Source organism: Alosa sapidissima, chromosome 17 (assembly GCF_018492685.1).
Source record: "Alosa sapidissima isolate fAloSap1 chromosome 17, fAloSap1.pri, whole genome shotgun sequence".
Classification (NCBI taxonomy): domain Eukaryota; kingdom Metazoa; phylum Chordata; class Actinopteri; order Clupeiformes; family Clupeidae; genus Alosa; species Alosa sapidissima.
This window is the reverse complement of record NC_055973.1, coordinates 18,019,493-18,039,275: the sequence shown is the minus strand read 5'-3', so window position 1 is coordinate 18,039,275 and position 19,783 is coordinate 18,019,493. Positions and strand designations below refer to the sequence as shown.

The 19,783-nt window shown below is 43.1% G+C and overlaps 1 protein-coding gene across 1 annotated transcript in view; it reads left to right on the top strand.

Annotated features, from left to right (window-relative positions):
* Nucleotides 1–19,539, top strand: part of tmx3b (thioredoxin related transmembrane protein 3b) — a 31,772-nt gene extending 12,233 nt beyond the window's left edge. Inside the window, exons 10-16 of the mRNA XM_042067846.1 lie at nt 3,204–3,302; nt 6,092–6,149; nt 6,407–6,460; nt 8,941–8,997; nt 12,583–12,712; nt 13,539–13,607; nt 17,370–19,539. Of these exons, the coding sequence (XP_041923780.1) occupies nt 3,204–3,302; nt 6,092–6,149; nt 6,407–6,460; nt 8,941–8,997; nt 12,583–12,712; nt 13,539–13,607; nt 17,370–17,669 (767 nt within the window). The 3' untranslated portion in view covers nt 17,670–19,539. The remainder of the gene's footprint in view (nt 1–3,203; nt 3,303–6,091; nt 6,150–6,406; nt 6,461–8,940; nt 8,998–12,582; nt 12,713–13,538; nt 13,608–17,369) is intronic.
* Nucleotides 19,540–19,783: the final 244 nt, after the last annotated feature.

Here is a 19,783-nt window from a genome sequence, read left to right as displayed (position 1 = left end):
TAGTGGACTAGGTTAGCTTCCTGTCAGAGGAGAACAGGATGATTTGCACAGGACCTCAAGTATGATAAAAGTTTGCATAGAACATAATTGCTTTCTGTGTTGTTTTTATATCACTTTTACTGCATTTGCAGATAGCCATATAGAAGGTAGGATGATCCGTTGGCAATAAAATTAACTCCTGAAATGAGATGGCACTTAGGCATGCGTTTCCCTTATTTGAGGTATCAAAGGAAGTGCCTAGAAGTTCACAGGGTCTTGTTTTACTGCTGTGTCATTTGCTGTGTCCTAGGACTATGTGTGTCTACAACATGCAGAAAAAAGTGGGGTTAGCATGAACCCTTGAAAGAGTAATTTTTTATCACATGGCAGTATTGTATCATATTAAGAGAAGCCTCCTGTTTGCTGTTCAGATGCAGCAGGGCCAGGTTTTTGTTAATCCTGTTTGACACAAACCCAACCAAGCTTTGACTGTTTCTCTGTACGTAGCAAACTTAAAGTCCTGCAGCAGTGTAGAGCAGAATAAGCTGCAAGCATGGGAGCCCATACATTTTTTACCACTTGGAATGGGTGAATCTGAAGCACTATGATGTTATGCTGGAATTAGATATTATTACATACTGACTAATGCAGGAGCTTTTAGTGAAATTCTGAAATATATATATATTTTTTATTGCATTATGTAAGTCGCTTAAGCACTCTCTCACTGAGGAGGAAAGGGAAACGGGGGGGTCGACTGTGCGTCTTAAAAGGCAGTTTGTTCTTTTCAACTCAAATGTCAGTAGTGTAATGCACTTGTGTGTATTAAATGTAATGAACACCACGAGTCGAGTAACTAAGGCATGCTACATCTACACACAGTCAGGTAAGCATGAATGTTAGTAGAGAATGAGTAGCCTACAGTTGGCATTTTCACTGACAAAATTCACACATTACATGTGCATAGCATATTAGTAGCGTTTTTGAAATTCTGGCTGCTAAACACCATTTTAACGCAGTTTGGGAGGGACAGAAATGCAATTTACATTACGTGTAATACAAGAATAATTGAATAATGCAATCCCCAAGACCCCCAGTCTGGGGGTGTCCAGGTCCTAATCAGGGGGGCCAGACCCCCCCCCAAACTCCCCAACTATGGGTTACTGCCTACACTGAGAGACTGAAGACTCCATTGACCTTGTCATCGTTGTGCTTTGTCCATCAGAGGAGCCATGGCCTCCCAGCCTCTGACAGCCTAATAGTTAGCTCTGCCTGTCTCACTGTTTGTGTGTGTGTGTGTGTGTGTGTGTGTGTCTGTATGTGTGTGTAATGTGTGTTTGTGTAGTGTGCCCTTGTGATGGTGTAGATGTGTGTCGAGGCTAGAGGCAGCAGTAGAACTAATTTGTTCCAAGGTGAAAGTGATTCAGTCTGGGTGTGTGCGTGTGCCAGTGTTTGTGTCCCTCCCTGACTATCCTGTCCTCTGACATCTATGACTGCGTAATGAAGGGGTGGAGCGTTAGGCAAACACATTAAAAATCAGTAGACAGAGAGAGATAAAGGAAAACTTTAAAGTTCATCTACTCAACAGGATATTTACAATTTTTTGTTATTCCACTGATGCCATTTCAACAAAGTTTATAATGACATTTGCAGTATCTGTCTCACTATGAATGAGCAGCTTCTCTAATATCATACGGTACTTGGTTGATCTACTACCCTTGGCAGGATGTTGCAGATGGGAATGGTACTGGATGGTTAAGTCTTCTGAGATTCATTTTTAAGCCTAAAAAATATGGACACTTCACATCTTGTGTGATTCTCTGTGGGGAGGTGACACTGGTAGTGAATTCCTTGTCATATCTTATTTCATATCCAACCTAAGAATGGTCGTTTCACCTCTTTGTCATTTGATTTTCAGTTTTCAGTCTCTCCAAAAACAAGCTTCAGTGGGGAGAGTCACAACAGTATCTCTTTTGAGACATACTTGCCTGTCAGATGTGCTCATTGTTTATGTTTGGGCCACTGTCGGCTGCAAGGAAGCATCGTCTTAATAAGGTCTGATCCTGTCTAAATAGATTATCTCAATTGTCCCACATGTGTCATTGTTCTGGGATTAGACTTTCACACAGAGCCAGGTATGAATATTTGACGAGTGTCTCACAGGTTTTCAGAAACTCTGCACTTTTACCTATGCAATATATCTTTATATCTTCTTCTATTCATCCTTAAGATGATACTCTAGAGCCATATTTCACTCTCTGCAATGGGTGCATGTCAAATGAACCTGACTCACTGAGTTTAGCATTTGCTGCATCTGATTGCCTGCCACAACAGCATGTCTGTTTACTCTTCAGCGTCCAGTTAGCATTTATTACATTGACTTTTTTATTTTACTCTGTGGTCTGAAAACTGATTACATTAAGTTTATGTGTTTTGACTGCAACATCTGCTGGGAAATAATTTTGACTTCACTCTAGAATGATCATTTTTCTGACATGCAAAAATAGCCATTTGTTAACATTGTATATAAAGTTGGCCCTTATTATTTCCTGTTGAAAAAATAAGTTGTTATTGGTAGTCCAAAAAATAAATGGAACTTTTTAGAATGCAGTATTTCAGTGCCTAAACAACCATGTTGTGTGGCTGTCTTGCAGTCCCATTAAAATGGTCTACGGATATTGAATCTTGCCTTTAACAATCACCCATGAGCAAAGGTTTCTGTTTGACTAATCTATCTCTGGTATTGGGTGCCCTTCACATAGACACTCATTCATTAGCCTCATGTCTTTTCCAACCGTCTTACCCAAAGGCAAACATTTGTTGGCACACTTGGTGGAAGTTGGCCCACAGATGAGTTGCTCTGCATCCCCAGTAGGTGGTCCAAATGTTGACTATGGCTACACATTTTTCTTCCCCTTAGTAAAAATTCAGACCAGAGTAAGCCTCCACTGTGCAACAAAGAATGTTTGTTATTGATTTTAAATATAAATTTGATTCTGGGTTTTCTTGGTTAGTATTTATTGTATGTCTGTGAGACATTGTTGGCAGTGTTCTTTTAATATTTCAGACATGCAGTTGTTAGTTATTGAATTTGTCAGAATTTTCAGTTTGCTTTTTGTCATTTGTTGGAAATGCATGTTATTTTTGTATGTTTCACTATGTGTATGCATCACAGGAATTATAAAGATTTTTCTTTTTTGTTTCTCCTTGCCTGCCTCTTGTCTCAGAATATGAAGATGGCAGCCTGTCTTCGTGGGTGAACAGGGAGCGTTTCCAGGGTTACCTCCAGATTGATGGCTTCACACTCTATGAACTGGGAGAGACAGGTGTGGTATTGTCATGGCAGTATTGATCCTTCAAGGAATACTTAGCAACGTATAGAACGCCGGTCATTATTGAGAAAATAAGTCCCGACAGGGCGAACCGGACCCCGACGCGCCAGCGGAGGGGTCTTGCTTCACCCTGAAGGGACTTATTTTCCCAATAATGACTGGCGTTCTCTGTATATGTGTATAGACTATAAGTCGCATTTATTTAAAAAAAGTATTTCACAAAATCCAAAACCAAAAACAGAGACTATGTAACTGGATTATTGAGGTCAAAAAGATTAATGTTAATGAAGACGAAGGAGTGAAGGCAGCCAAGAGGAGGGCAAGGTAATTGCAAAGCAAAAAATTCACTGAAAGAAAATGCAATGTGGTACACCAAAATGTATAAATTGCGGAGAATACAATGCAATCAAGCCTTTTGGGCAATGTGGAGTCACAAGCTGGCAGCAGATTAAATGCTCATAAGAGAGAAAAAGATGCAGTTTTAGACGTGACTGAAGCAAGACAGGCGATAGGCCCGACGGTAATTGTAAAGCAATTTACAAAAGATTCACTGAACAAAAATGCTGATATGATACATGAAAATTTAGCTAAAAATGTGGAGAATGCAATGAAATCATTTTGGGCGATATGGAGTCACAAGCTGGCAGCAGATTAAATATTCATAATAGAGAAAAAGACGGTTTTAAAAGGACGTGACCGAAGCTGAGGCAAGCCAGGCAATAGGCCTATAGGCCCGACGGTAATTGTAAAGCAAGCCGGCAGCAGAATAAATGCTTGAGAGAGAAAAAGATGCGTTTTAAAAGGACGTGCAGACCGAAGCTGCAGCAAGCAGGTGATATTTAGAAATTTATTATTAGAATTCTACAGGGAATGTTGAAGATGGAGTGAATAGTGGCAAGAGGCAAGCCGAAGGCTGCTGACAAGGGCCCGACGCTATTGTAAAGCAATTTACAAAAGATTCACTGAACAAAAATGCTGATGTGGTACATGAAAATTTAGCTAAAAATGTGGAGAATGCAATGCAATCAAGCATGTTGGACGATATTTTGTCACAAGCTGGCAACAGAACAAATGCTCGCTGGCCACCTCCGAGGGAGCGTGAGAAAAAAAGATGCGCATTTAAAACCAGGGCCTAAATTTCAGCGCTGGATTGCAGGGTATTGCGCATACATTATTACAAAGTATTGAGCATACTAATAAAAGTCCCGCAACTCTAGCCATCATAGTGCGAGAAATTCCCACACATTTTACAGTGCTGTCTGACGTTAATCTAATAATGGAGCGGCCTAAATGCGGGACTATTGACTGGACGGGCCAACTCTGACTTCAATTGAACCCCATACAGAGACACACACACACGCGCGCGCGCAGGACCACTTTGTAGGTGCCTCTCTCTCTCTCTCTCTCTCTCTCTCTCTCAGCAGGATTTGTCACCGCTAAAGTCAAATTATAGCCTAGCCTAGGTGCTTCTACACCAACCGCTATCGACAGGAAAGGAAAACAAACGTTTATCGATCAGGAACCGTCAGGAATTTTGCAAACACAGATGCATGACAGCATATAATATAACGCGAGAGAACATGGATGTGTTCTCCATTTGAGGAACGTTATAATCGATTGCGGACGTGAACAGACAGCTACAGACACGGAGAGCATAGTAGGCCTACTTTCACTTTCTGTGCATATTCACGTGAAAGAGAATTAGAAGCAAAACAGCGATCAAATATTACATGGCAGTGAGTTTTGTTTTCAAATGTTTTCATGCATGTCTAGATAACGGATGAGGAATGTTTAGGGGACAGACTATGGTAAATCCTCAAATTATGGCTGGGCAAAGCACAGCACCTTTATTTGGACCATGGCTTGTAGGCTATTCCAGTCAGCTATAGGCCTTTATTTCTTGCGTTTACATATGCCTATACTTTTCATTATAGGAGCGGCATACCGGTAGGCAATGGTTCATTAAGTTTCATGTATGAAAGAGTGTCTGGATTTCCATCCGCTTATTGCGAGATAAGGCATCCGCTTTCATTCATTCATGGTATGTGTGCTGTGCTGCAAGGGAAACCTTATTCCATATAGCTAAAGAGGTCTAAGATAGACTAAATTTAATTATTTTATAAATTATGCATGATTTACTTTTTTTTATTTTTATATAAAGGCAGCTGATACCTGGCAGCAACAATTGTGTTTAAATGTAGGTTATTACTTCAGCCTCTAGCTCAGAAAGGGGCTGTGTGCGTGACTGGTAGCTTGAGAGCAACGTGTTGGAGACTCATGGTGTAGGATGATGACTTTTCATTGGCAACAATATTAAACCAACCAACAATATACATTATTAAGAAGAGCTCTTTTGTGAGTTAAATTGAAGCAACATTATACTGGCTTTTATTTGCCCGAATCTGAGGCCCGGCTATAAATAGAATCCTGGCCATAATTTGAGTATATGCACGTGTGTTTCAGGCATAGCGCAAGCGCTAATCTCTGACTGAAAGTGCACAGGAGTTGTGCATTTGAGAGTGCTCTCTTGAGGCTGTAGACGCTAATGTTTCATGTAGGGTTCATGTCAGTTCATATAAATTAACATTTAAAAACATGTTCAATTATATATTTTTTTTCATATATAAGTCGCACCTGACTATAAGTCGCAGGACCAGCCAAACTATGAAAAAAAAGTGCGACTTATAGTCCGGAAAATGCGGTATATATGAGCCTTTGTATCAAGTATAAGGTGAACTGTTTTTTCCACTTTTCTGACTTATGGTCTACTTATTTTGTTTCAGGTAAATTGGTGGCGATTGCCATCATTGATGAGAAGGAGCATGCAGAGGACAGCACCAGGTGAGAGGCAGCTTTAAGTGCTTGCTCACCCTGTGACAAATGACAAACACCTTCGCTGTCATGGAAACCAGGAGTTTGCTCTTCAATGCAAGCATGTCCTCTAAGGCTCTTTTCGGAATGGATACGGGCCAAATTGAAGCATATTGCTTTTTCAAAGGCATGGGTTTGGATTGTGACATCTCTTTCATTCTCTTTTCTCACACATTCTCTCTCTCCCTCTCTCTCTCTCTCCATCATCCTACCACTGTCTCTGTCAGGCTGAAGAATCTTATTCAGAGGGTGTCCACAGAGTACAGAGATCACTTCAACAGGTAAGCCACCATGTAGTGAGTCATGGAGAGAAAGAAACTCACCTGGCCTCAACTTCATTTGCATCTGCCATCATCAAAAGGTTGCTTTGTGAGAGCATTAAAATGTCTGTGTTAGCATGGAGCGTAGGAGTCACATAATATTTGCCTTTTCGAAACAGTTCTCTGGGTTGTCTTAAGCCTCACTCGCTAGAACCCCTTGTGTTCTAAAAATATAATGGCCACATACTGTTGTTGGCCTGATGGCTTGTGTCGTCAAGCTGATCAAACAGTCCCTCTGAAATGTCAAGTGCCATAATTGTTGGTATGCATAGGTTTGAGCGGATATTTGACAAGAATATTTCATAGTCCTTGTTTCCAATCCCTTTCAATGCAGTAGGTCCACAACCACCCTCTCCTCTCCTCCAAACCAGGACACATCTCAGCAGTAGCTTCTTCAGTTTTGGTGATTCATCAAAGGAGGCGGAGCTTTTGTCTCCACTGTTATATACTTGGCCAGATACCTTGTGGAGATTTTTTTCTGGAATCTGTAACTGTTTGTTACTGGCCTCCGATGGTTACAAGATGCCATAGTGAATGTATATTCTCTCCAATCATATTGATGTGTCTCTTTTTCCAGGTGGTTCCATCACAAGCCATTGCAATAGACGAGACTGTATTTCAGCCAATATGCTGCCTCTGTTTTGCCACCCATCATTTGATTGTATCTCTCATTCTCTCTAGTCCCCTCTTTTCTGTATGTAAGATGTCTGCTTCTTGATTTTTAATGCAACTGAGCATCGTAGGCTGTACTTAATTGCATCAAGCCGTCACACAAAATCCCTTCAAAGTGTGTTTGTGTGTGTGTGTGTGTGTATGCAGGGAACTGAGCCTGCCAACCAACCATTAGATGTCAAGTGAATTAGGCAGTGGGTGTGACTGGGTAATGGGGGCTGTGTGTGTGTGTGTGTGTGAGAGGGGGAGGGGGCAGTGTGCATTTTATCCCAGCATAGCCCAGGCTATTACTGAATGCAGAATGCAGAGTCTTTTAGAGATGTTTGTGTGTGTGTGTGTGTGTGTGTGTGTGTGAATATGGCCTCCGATGCCTAGCAGGGAAGGCGGGAGTAGGAGGAAAATGAATATGGTGGATAGATATGGAGGGTTAATAAATACATAATGCATATATGCACACTCATACTCCAAATACTGCCGCTAATATTGGGACTCTAGGCTGTGTAGTGCAACTCAGTGCAACTCAACAGAATGTAACTTCAGACATTCCAAGCTTGGGAAAGGCTTTCTCATCATCCCCGGGCCACAAACTTAATGCTGAAGTACATTTATTTATATGCTAATCAAATATGATGAACTTCCAAGTACAAATGTCTGCAGCTATCTAAGGTATTTGAAAAATATGTAATGTAACCACAATGTGGAATATACTGAGGTAAACACAGACCCATAAAGTAGCACACCGATGCGTAAAGTGTATGGAAATTGTGTGTCATATTCTCTTGGTATTATCTCTGGAGACTTTCTGCACATGAGCACTCTCCCCTGATAACAGTGATTTTCAAATGTCTTTATGTATCTCTCTTCCCTTTCTCCAATTGAGAATGCACGAATATACTGTTGCATACTCAGGGGAGTCAGCATGATGTCTTTAGATAAGATCAAATATGAGGGCAGTTGATATACCCAAGCTTCGGTAATCAGCCTTGCGGGCTGCATAGTATAAAAAAGAAAAGAAGAGAAAAAGACAAGAAAGAGAGAAACACTTGTACATAAGAAACTCTACCACGACGGACCATTCTCCTAGACAGTGAGACACAGATTGAATTCTGCCCAACTGTATAGTATAGAATAGATATATGACCCCAGAGAGAGATGAAGGCCGATAGAGATGTGACAATAGTTCTGAATGTAGGTGTCACACAATAGACATGGCAAAGCTCAAAGAGCTCCGCCTGCCCACTTAGATGGTGCTTGGATATTGAACAATGATGTTCAGTGGTATTCAATTATTTTATCCTCATGAGCAATGTGTGGCCAGGGTTTCTGTCAGTATACTAAACATGGTATAAGTATATATATACTCTTTTGATCCCGTGAGGGAAATTTGGTCTCTGCATTTATCCCAATCCGTGAATTAGTGAAACACACTCCGCACACAGTGAACACACAGTGAGGTGATGCACACACTAATCCCGACGCAGTAAGCTGCCTGTTACAGCTGCCTGCTACAGCGGCGCTCAGGGAGCAGTGAGGGGTTAGGTGCCTTGCTCAAGGGCACTTTAGCAGTTCCTACTGGTCAGGGATCAAACCAGCAACCCTCCAGTTCCAAGCCCGAAGCCCTAACCAGTAGGCCACGACTGCCCCTCAGGCTGGTTGTGTTTATAATACAAAAGCTCAGGGTTGTGTGCGATGAATTTCAGCATTAGTGTTACATTTGGTTTTGGATTGCAGGCATGTGACTGACACCAGTCGTCTCTCTCTCTTTACAGGGATTTCCAATTTGGCCACATGGAAGGAAACGACTACATCAATGGACTCATCATGGGGTGAGTACCATCTCTGTCCTCTGCGTGCGGCTGCCGCCTCCGCCCTCCAACTCTCGTATCAAAAACAGGCTCTAACCGAGGGAGGCTTCACTGTGGCTGCACTCGTCTGAGATGAGAGTAATGACCCATAGATTCAAAGTACAACTTGGAATGAAGTTTGTTGTGGCTGTAAGCAGGTAATTATGTAGTCTACAGGATGAGCTAGAGACATGGCTTTTCTACACTTCCCTTCAAGGTTATATTTATTGTCATAGTTAGGAGGTAGCGGAGGAGTGTGTTGGCACACGGTGTGGTCTGCAGCCGGCTGCTTTGTGTGAGGTGAAGTGCGTAAGGTCAGGGCTTCGTCTGCTGTTAGGTTTTGGGAGGAGCTGTACTGTATAATGAATGCAGGAAAGAGGGAAGGAGACGCTGGTAATGATGGAAGTCTTACTCCGTAAAGTGGAACCATGCTAGGCCACTGGATCAGTGGTTGTGGAGCGTGTTCGTAGGTGGCGGAGTAATGAACGTCTCAAATCGCCGTGGTGATGAGAGGCCCCACTCTTTGAAGTGGTCTCCATGGGACCAGAGGTTAGATGGTGGTGTGGATGGTACTACGGGTCGGGTGGCACGGGGGCGGGTAGTGTCGGCGCGCTCGCTGCGTGGAACAGCCTGGCGTTGGCAGGGCGTGGAGCTCGAAGACTCTTATTTCTGACTCCCCCACTTTTAATTAGCCTCCGACCACAGAGAGGAGCCAGACTCTGAGCCTGATACTATTGGGCTCCTTTAGGGGATACCATTTAAAAGAGCTTATATATGTATCTCATGTTTGTGTGTGAGTGTGGGTGAAAATTATGAAAGCTCTTTATTTGAACCACTGAGGCAAATAAATGCATTAAAATCTGAAATGACTGCTGAATATGCAAACATGCACTCCTTTGAACTTTGAAATGGAACACAAAACAATCAAGCTCCTGGCCCTGCAGCAGAGTCCTATAGCTGCACTGTGTGTTGGTCTGTTGGGTGTCAGAGTGGAAGTAAAGGACAGTGTAGCCAGTTAAAGCTTTTTTATATGAATCACTGAAGCAAATAAGGATAATTCACAGTGAATTGAAACATGGAGCGTACCAAACGTGATATAGCACACTGTATCTTCATAGCAAGGGTTTGTGTAGTTTGTGGCGGTTTGTGGTTTGAGTATATTTTGAAAAAGGCAAACAATTGAAAATATTTTCATATTGTTTTAGATTTTCAGAAACAATTAATGTTTTTTGTCTCGCGTTCATTGGCCAATGATTGGCTCATTTGCCGTTGTGCACCACCTTGGGTATGAAGTATTTGACTTTTTGACCACTTTACAGTGTGCTTGATAGATAGATAGATAGATAGATAGATAGATAGATACTTTATTGATCCCCAAGGGGAAATTCAAGAAAGTGAGATCACGTGACAGCGTGCCGGCAATGCTACTGGCATGGTTCTTCATGTGCCCGGCAGAGCAACGCCTTCTCAATAGTGCTACGGAGGCGATGGAGGACCACACCACGTTTATCATGGCAGCTGTGCTCTCTCACTCTCGAGTGAAAGGCTCCGCAGCTCCAGGATTAATTGCCCTCCTTTGAGGAATGAAATCCCTCGGCCTGTCAATGGCCACTAATCCGCTCCTCTGGGATCTTGGTCTGAGTCAAATCTGATGCCTTTTATATTCACTGCCTGCCACCCCTCTGCCAGCTTGGACACGCGCATACCCACACTCTGTCTCAACACACGCACGCACACACACACCATTTATAAGCATGCATACACACACACACACACACAGACACAGACACACACACACACACACACACACACACACACACACACAGACAGGATGACACATTTAGACAGTCAGACATGCACACACACACATACAGACACACAGACAGATTACACTGCACTGGCATGGACTGTATGCGGCAGCCTGCGGCCGAGCTGCTCAATCCAACCAAATCATATGCGCTTTCCATCTCGCTCAGAGTCTGTTTGAACATGAGATTATCATCAAGGCTTCCTCGCACACCGCACATATGGCACGCCATTGAGGTTCCCACGGAAACGCACGAGGGAGGGCTGCAGTCACTCTGGAAACAGGGTTGCGGTGCTTGCGTTCTGATTTGTGATAGGAATACATTGCTGCGTGCAGAGAACCAAGATCTCCATAAAACCCCCCATCTCTTGTCTATTCATGGGGACACGCTATGTTTGTGCTGAACTATTACCACCCCTGTGAATTATTCAGAGTGCCTGCTGAGTTGCATGCACATGCTTACAGTCAGACACGACTTTTTCACTGGAGAGGCAAATGCCCATCGAGTAGGAAAAAAAGTTGCTCTTTTTTCCCCATCTCTTTGGCCAGAAGCGGTGCTTTTAGCGTGTTGAAGCTTCTTTAGTCACTTGTTGTCAAGTGGACTTGGCACAGAATGCCCGGCCGCATGCAATCCTCGGTGGAACTTGCAGTTGGAAAAGCTGAGTTTTTGATGTTCCTGTTTCCTGTCACAGAGAAATAGATGACCCAACACTCACCCAACACGCCTTGAGTTTTTTTGGCTCTAATAGGTCCTCAGGGGTATACAAAGTGTCTTAAGTTGCTGTTAGAATGACCAAAATCATGCAAATTCTCATTCTGTGTGTAGCCTTGACTTTTTGAAGATGTGGATCTATGCAAGAGAGAAAACAGTGGGAAAGCTCTGTGTATGTACATCTGACTGGATTATCAGTCATAGAATGTATTCATGTGTATACACATTGTGTTACTCATTTTCAGTGCCAAGTGTATATTTGTGTATCATTTCCAGTGCAGTGTATTTTTTTGGTGATGTGTTCAATTCTTGTATAGTATAGAGACGAAACACAACAGTACTGTGTTTCTTTTTTCAGTTGACAATCCTCAGAGAGAATGCATAATCTATTAATGACTATATCAATATTAATATAGAATGCCAATTACTTGTTCACTTATATCCAGTTGGTTATGTATGTACTGCACCTGAAAATAATTATGCTTTTATTTATATAATTAATTATAATAAGTTCTGTCCAAAAGCATCTGTTATAGGCAATGAACTATGCATGCTGTTTATACAAAGCATTTGGGTAAAACACATAAGTCACCAATGCAGTATGTGTATTGATCTTGCTATTTGATTTAGAGCGGTCATCTCTGAGAAATCTCTGGGCAGTGCCTGAGAAAGCAAAGAAGAAAGCTTAAAGGCTCTTTTATCTAGCAGTTTAATGTAGATGTAATGGACAAAAGTACTTGGATTTGTGTATATATCTAGACTTCATAGACACCTGGAATGTACAGTGTGAAACATATTGACTGTTCCTGCAGATGTATGTCATTTTGGTAACGAAATAGCCACTGGCTGTGGTCAGACTGTAGAAAAAATAAATATAATGTGCGCTTAGATTACAGGGAGCACATGCTATTGTATTTGAATATCAGAAAGTTTGAAGCGTTGCATTGTTCTAGGTTTACATTCTTTTACTGGCTTCTCAGAAATAAGCTACTCGTTAGCAACTCCGAAATGAGATGATGTGATAGCCATCCTTTTTGTGTCGCCTCAGTGAAGTGACAGTCCCCAGCGTCATCATCCTCAACACCTCTAATGAGCAGTACTTCCTGCCTACTGAATCTATGGACACCATAGAGAAGCTGGTGAACTTCATTAACAGTGTGCTGGACGGCACAGCACCGGTAAGATATACAGAAGACACCACACACACACACACACACACACACACACACACACACCTCTGTGAGCCCCAACTCTCTTCACACCACTCTGAGGCCCAAAGGAGCACACACACACTCCTCCCTCTCCCCAGTCAGAGTGGCTTTGGCCCTGGGAAGCCACTCACACCACCCTGCAGCCACACACACACACACACACACACACACACACACACACACACACACACACACACACACACACACACACACACACACACACACACACACACACACACCTTCCATGTAAACGTGGCACATTTGAACTGATGAAAAGCATGCACATGCTGTCATTACTGGTTATAACAATGGTAACAGAACTGTAGCTTTGACCTACTGTTTTATTTTCTTTACCACCCCCTCAACTTACTGGAAAGTTTCGTTTCGTGTACCACATTTTCTACAAAAAAAAGGTTCATCTGTTCCGGATCTTTCCCAAGGTTATTTTTACTTGGCCAAACAAAGCTGGCCTGCCAGCTGAGTTGACCGCTGACCATGTTCCTACGGCGATGCCAGGCAGCTCACCTCGCTGCCATGTCTGGTTTGGCTGTGTCCGCAGCACTGCCCTGGGCAAAGTCTTTGGTCTCATTAAAAAAACAACATAACCACTCTCTCTCTCTCTCTCTCTCTCTCTCTCTCTCTCTCTCTCTTGTTGTCTTACCCTTCCTCTCTCTCTCTCTCTCTCTCTCTCTCTCTCTCTCTCTCTCTCTCTCTGTCTCTCACACTTGTGGTTTCTCATTCTTTCTGTCTGTACCTGTCTTTGTCTGTCTGTCTGTCTCTCTCTCTTACGCAGGCTTATGGTGGAGATGGAATATTCCAGAGGGTCAAGAGAGTGGCTTTCGACGCCAAGTCTACAGTGATGGTTAGTGGGACTGTACAGTACATAGCAAGACAACTTTGGCATTGAAGGCCAGCGGTCCTCATGATAAGTCAAGTCAAGTCGGCTTTATTGTCAATTTCTTTACATGCACTTGTCATACAAAGAATTGAAATTTTGTTTCTTACTTTCCCATGCAGACATAGACATACTTTAAATACAGACATAGACATACTTTAGACATAGCCATAGCCATAGACATTAAAAAATAAAAATATACAGACATACCACATACAGACATTAAAGTGCGAGACTGAAATATAGAACATATATCAAAATATAGAAATATAGAATATATATCAAAACAATAGAGGTAGTTGTGTTGTATATTTACATAGTCCTAGCGTAACCTTCTGACAGAGTAGTAGTAGCAGCAGCATTGTGGCAGAGTGATAAATAACATTGATAACATTTACATGAAGTTTAAACTTGTGCTTGTGTGTACTGTATATTTACATTGATATGCAGTCATTTCAAGTATATCAGGCTTGATATGAAGCAGCAACACGTTAGGCTGCGCAGTCACAGTGCAGTTCCACAGGGCGGTCCTGGGGGGGGGGGGGGGGGGGGGGTGTTGAGGGGGGTGGGTGGGTAGGGTACACAGGACCCTATGGTCCTAGGTTCCTGGCTGGCTGGTGGGTGGGGGGGCTGTCAGTGATGGGAGAGTGGCTAGAGTGTTCAGCATCCTGATTGCTTGGTGGATGAAGCTACTTGCAAGTCTGGTGGTGTGGGAGCGGAGGCTCCTGTACCTCTTTCCAGAGGGCAGGAGGCTGAACAGTTCGTGTGCAGGGTGGGTTGTGTCCTTGACAATCATTAGTGCTTTGCAGGTGAGGCGGATGGTGTAAATGTCCTGTAGGGAGGGGAGTGGTGCTCCAATGATCCTCTTAGCTGTGTTAACAATGCGCTGGAGGGTCTTTCTGTTCTGATCTGTGCAGCTTCCGCCCCACACTGTGATGCAGCTGGACACGATGCTCTCGATGGTCCCTCTGTAGAATGTGGTCATGACGGGAGGCGTGGCACTTGCCTTCAATTTGCGCAAGAAGTAGAGGCGCTGCTGGGCTTTCTTCACCAGTGATGCCGTGTTGGTGGTCCAGGAGAGGTCGTCGCTGATGTGCACCCCTAGGAATTTTGTGCTGCTCACTCTCTCCACAGCATCTCGGTCGATGGACAGTGGTGGCAGTTGTTTGTGGCCTCTCTGAAATCTCCTTGGTCTTGCTGACATTCAGCAGGAGGTTGTTGTCTTTGCACCATTTAGCCAGCAGGTCTACTTACAGCTTAAGATAAGCTTACAGAGCCAGATGGAATCACTGGGAGCTGTGCTTTCATGGGTGCTCAGAAGTATTTATGTAGATCAGAGTTCAGCCTTTTCTAGGGGAGCTGTATTTGAAGACTCATCTACATAAAAGCTTTATGTAAACGCCTCTGAATTCACATGAGATGACTTGAGTCGGCCTTCACTAATGCTTCACAACTCCTTGTCTGTCTTTTAGCAGTATTACTTCATGACAAAAAGCTGAAAATATGTTGCAATTTATCTGTTTCACCCTCATAATTGAAATATTGGCAAACAACTTTTGTGTTTGTATGTATTTATGTTTGTTTGCTTTGACAAGTTGACGAGAGTTGGTGCCACCCCCTCACCATCTCAGACAGAGCAAAAAAAAATGTTGTGTTGTATTGTTTTTATTTTTGATTTCAGCTTCTGTTTTTTTGGCTCCTTTAGTGCCATGTCACCCATGGTGTTTCTTGTTCTCGCAGAGAACCACTTCTTCAGAGGCTCTGGATCATGAGCTCTTGGTGACCTCATTTCCTTTGTGTGAGCACCTGTGCTGATGGAGGTGGGGGGGGGGGGGTGTGAGACTTATAAGTCTTGTCTTTTGTTGAGGCCAGACACGGTGCTGACCAATGCTAATTTACCTGGATATGCGAGAGCAGGCACACAAGGCCGCCCGCGCCCTCTATTGTTCCCACCTTATTTTCCCTTACACGTCTCCAGCTAATAGCGGCTGTGTCACCAAAAAGGAGATAGAGGCAGAAGAATAAAGAGGATTAGCTTTGATTAAAAAAGAAGCTGAATGACAGTAGGAATGGGGAAAACATGTCACAAAGCATTGTGGAGGCGGGAGTGTAGCACCCGAGTATATTTTCAGTTATTGTCTGGAAAGTCAGGAGAGAGGCCAATTATAAGAGTTGTTTTAAGTGAAAATCTGTTGCATCTGAGTGGTCTTTGCTTGTGCATCCTTTGCTGATTTTGGCTGTAGGTGGTGTGCATGAACAAGTGTTCCTGAGCATAGAGTCCCTTGGCTCCAAGGCCGTGGGGTGCCAGGAATGACTGAATGTGATAGATTACTCTCTAAGAGGGAAATATGCTGATGCTGCACAGCACACACACACAAAGATGTTGACCTTGTTGTGACACCTAAAGGAGAGAGGATACATTTGTCTCCCTCACTAGTGTCCCTCCGTTTTATATTGTTTTCTCAATAGCCATTTTGTCCAGAATGCCTGTCTCTATCACTTAAGCATGGTGACCGATGGCTCCAGGTACATTTGCTGACGGGGTTGGGGTCCTTATGAGAGTGCAGGACTGTTGCTGCTGCTGGTGCTGCGTCGGTGCAGTGGCCATTACCGAGGTAGCTCGCCACACTTGCATGGGCTCCAATGAGTCACATCGCTGTGTTTGCATAACGTGCGTCGCCATCTCAACCTGAGCTTGGTGGCAGAGCAATCATCATCCTTCACCCTCCTCCACTGCGCGAAAGTAAATCTCACGATTCTCATTCCCTCCAACCCCTCCACCCCCGCTAACCGTTGCAGAAGGCAGGCGGCTGTGTTCAGTGATGGATTTCGCTGAACTCCACGCAGCGCCGCTACATTAAGTCCAGGCGTTTGTTTCACCATTTCTGGAACACAAAGCCACATATTTCAGAGCGATGCCTCAAATGACTCACACAAATGGACCTCTGTCTGAACAGAAAAAAGTGATTTACAAGTGGGGGAAAGAGTTGAAATTGAGAGGAGCAGAGGACTTACACCCAGCGTTTAGTTTAGGACCTTGTTGGAATGGCTTTGCCATGTCAGGCTGAAGGTTTTTAATCTATTGTAGGGGACTGTGTTTTTATGCTGTCCCCTAGGCCCATTCATCTGAAGTACAGTCTCTATACTTTGTCCTCCTGTCCTTTATTGTTTCTCTTTATCAGCACTATAGAGCATTTCTCTCTGTTATCCCCCACCGCTTACTTTAATGTAAGTGCTTAGCTTTGAGCAGCTGTACTTTTTTTTAATTATTTATTTACTTTTTCCAGTTTATTATGCCTCCCAACACTATAACCCCAGCTCATTGTACTGTAGCTTGTTAACATATGTTCTTGTTTCTTTTATAATTACACAATCAAGGTTTGATCTCTCGTAATGATGAGTTAGTGTTTTAATTTAAAGCGCATACCGATATGTTTTAGTTTGCCAATACTTTAAAGTACATCTGTGTCCTCTGTAGTGTCTCAGATTGCTTTGTCTTCTAAATTAAGACAAGCAACAAGGAGTAAAAGCAGTTTCCCCGTGCACTCGTTACAGCTTTTATTTCCAGGTTGAACATGATATTGTTGTCACTGCTATCAAAACAAGTTTTGGTGATCCTGACATCCCACCCATTTTTCTTTCCTTCCCTCTCTGTCTTTCTGTCCATTTCTTTCATTCTTCCTGCCTCCCCCTGTTGATCTCTGCCCCCCCCCTCCCCCCCTCCTCCAGTCTGTGTTCCGCAGCTCCCCTCTACTTGGCTGCTTCCTGTTTGGCCTGCCGTTGGGCGTCATCAGCCTCATGTGCTACGGCATGTGCACAGCCGAGGCGGACGATGGCGCCGATGACATGGAGCTCATGAAGAGGGAGGGCTTCACCGACGAAGAGGAGGAGGATGATGAGGAAGAAGAGGAGAAGCGCCGGCAGGCAGCCAAGCTGGAGGAGTACGAGGACGAGGAGGGGGTGGGCGAGGAGGGAGGAGAGCTGCAGCAGAAGGAGGAGAAGAGCCCAGAGGAGAAAAAGGCTGATTAACTCAGGATGGGTGGAGCAGGTGGAGCAGGAGGGGGAGGAAGATCCAGCCAAAACGGAGGAGGAGGAGATTTTAGGAGAGGGCAAAGAAGTGGAGGCTGAGAAATGGTGACGTGAAAGTCTCCACAGACATATCTATTTTTTTTTTCCATTTTGATCTGATATCTCTGCAGTGAGACGGTCCCAGCTTCCCAGTCCTCCCTGATCATTTTTTTTCCCTTTTATTATTTATGAAGTTGAAGATGTTACCGTAATTCTAAGTGGTCTTATTGATGCTCCCCAGCATCTTCAGTGGAACAAAAAATGTTACTAAAATGGGGAGAAGGCATTTGAAAATTAAGCATAATTGAGATGAATCAAACGATGACTAATGGTTGTTGTTGAAAAGCCATGCCAAACCATGTTTTATTTAAAGACATCACTTAGCCCAACTGAATTATTCATTCATATATCTACATGTAGGTTGGATTGTATAAAACACCATTTGACCCTCAAGGGTCTTAACAGGTCAGAGAAGTCTACTGTGTGTCCTCTTTGGTCTTCTCCTCATCTCGCTTGAAAATAAGGTCCTGTAGTTGTTCAGTAATACATCTGGGGGGGATGAACAATGAGGGGCCACTTTTTGTCACCTTTTTTGTCATGCGTGTAATTTAGTCATACTCCCCTTCTCCTTTTTGCCTATTTACAAAAATATTAAAAAGTGCCGAGTCATCCATGTTCTAAGTGAGCCATACCGTAATCCCCCATAATAGAAGGCAAAAGGCTTGGGAGATATCAATTCTTACTTATTAATTAAGAAATATTCCATTGTCAATAACTGGAGGTTGCTAGTAGTTCTGGGAACTGTAGCTCAAGGGCACAGAGATGATATTCTCAGTCGGTGATTTGAGATTTATACCTTAAACCCCACTGCGAAAATTCATCTCCAAGGGAGCCCCAGGTCCTTCTGTCTCCTACCACTAGGGCTCCCGTCCCCTTTGTCTTAACAGTGTAGAGCTGCAATGCACTGAGATGCAGAGGAGGGAAATGGACTTTCTCGGCTATGTTTACTCAATGCACTGAAAATCATGGATATAATGTGAAGGCAAACTAGGGCAGAATGCTCATTAAAACTCAGCCAGGCAGCAGTGGTAGTTTAGTCTGTGTAAAGGATTAACATAGGGGCTTTTTGTATTGTACAATATCTAATGTGAACATTCCTTTTGCAAGGAGACAAACCCCCTACTTAAGTGTACTGAGTGATAATATGTTCCGGAGTTAGATGCCATAACAGGTGCACTTTGATTCTTCATGTAGTCAACTCAATTAGTCTACAAGGAAATGGGCTCCCATAGCAAAACGATTTTTTGCATCTCCAGGCATTTCTAGTTTGCTATTAGACACCTGAACCTAAGCACACTTCTGAAATGCACAGCTAGTCCTCTGTTGTGCCCCTCATAAAGATACTACTGCCATTTTGTTTATAAGCTATGAATAATGCGGTCAGAGGATCTACAGTAATGTATAAATGTGTATATTTGATTCCTTATGAAGGTCAAAACCTATACACACATTTTGACCACATTTAGCTATGGAACCTCTGAAAGTTCTAAGCATGGCTTTTGAAGATGCTGTTCCATCTTTATGTTGAAGCTATTGTAAAGGATATCACTCATGTAAAGGATGACATGATGTGGCAGCCTTAGCTTTCAGACAGATTACAACCTGCGTGTGCTAGGAAACCACAGTGCAAACCTGGCCCTGTCTTTGCCTTCCGCTCATTGAAGTTGCCTACCATAAGAATTTCTGCCAAATATCATGGTTTTCATTTGAGATTGTCACTCTTTATTACAGATTTAAAAAAATAAAGATTGTCCTCTTTTTTTCCTTGTGACTGACTGATGTTTGCCATTTTTGTGCCAGCTGTCTTTTTAAAACCCTCCTTCATTAGTAATACTTCTATTTCTCTCTCCCTCAATACTGGCTTCCCTTTCCTCTGAATTTCCTCTGCCTCAGTCCCAAGGTTAGGAAGCGATATACAGACTCAATTATTGCTGATATAATCAAGACTCACAGATCAGGTTGAAGAGAAGTTGATTACATTACCAGAATGTGATCCTTGTTTATTTATTTTCCAG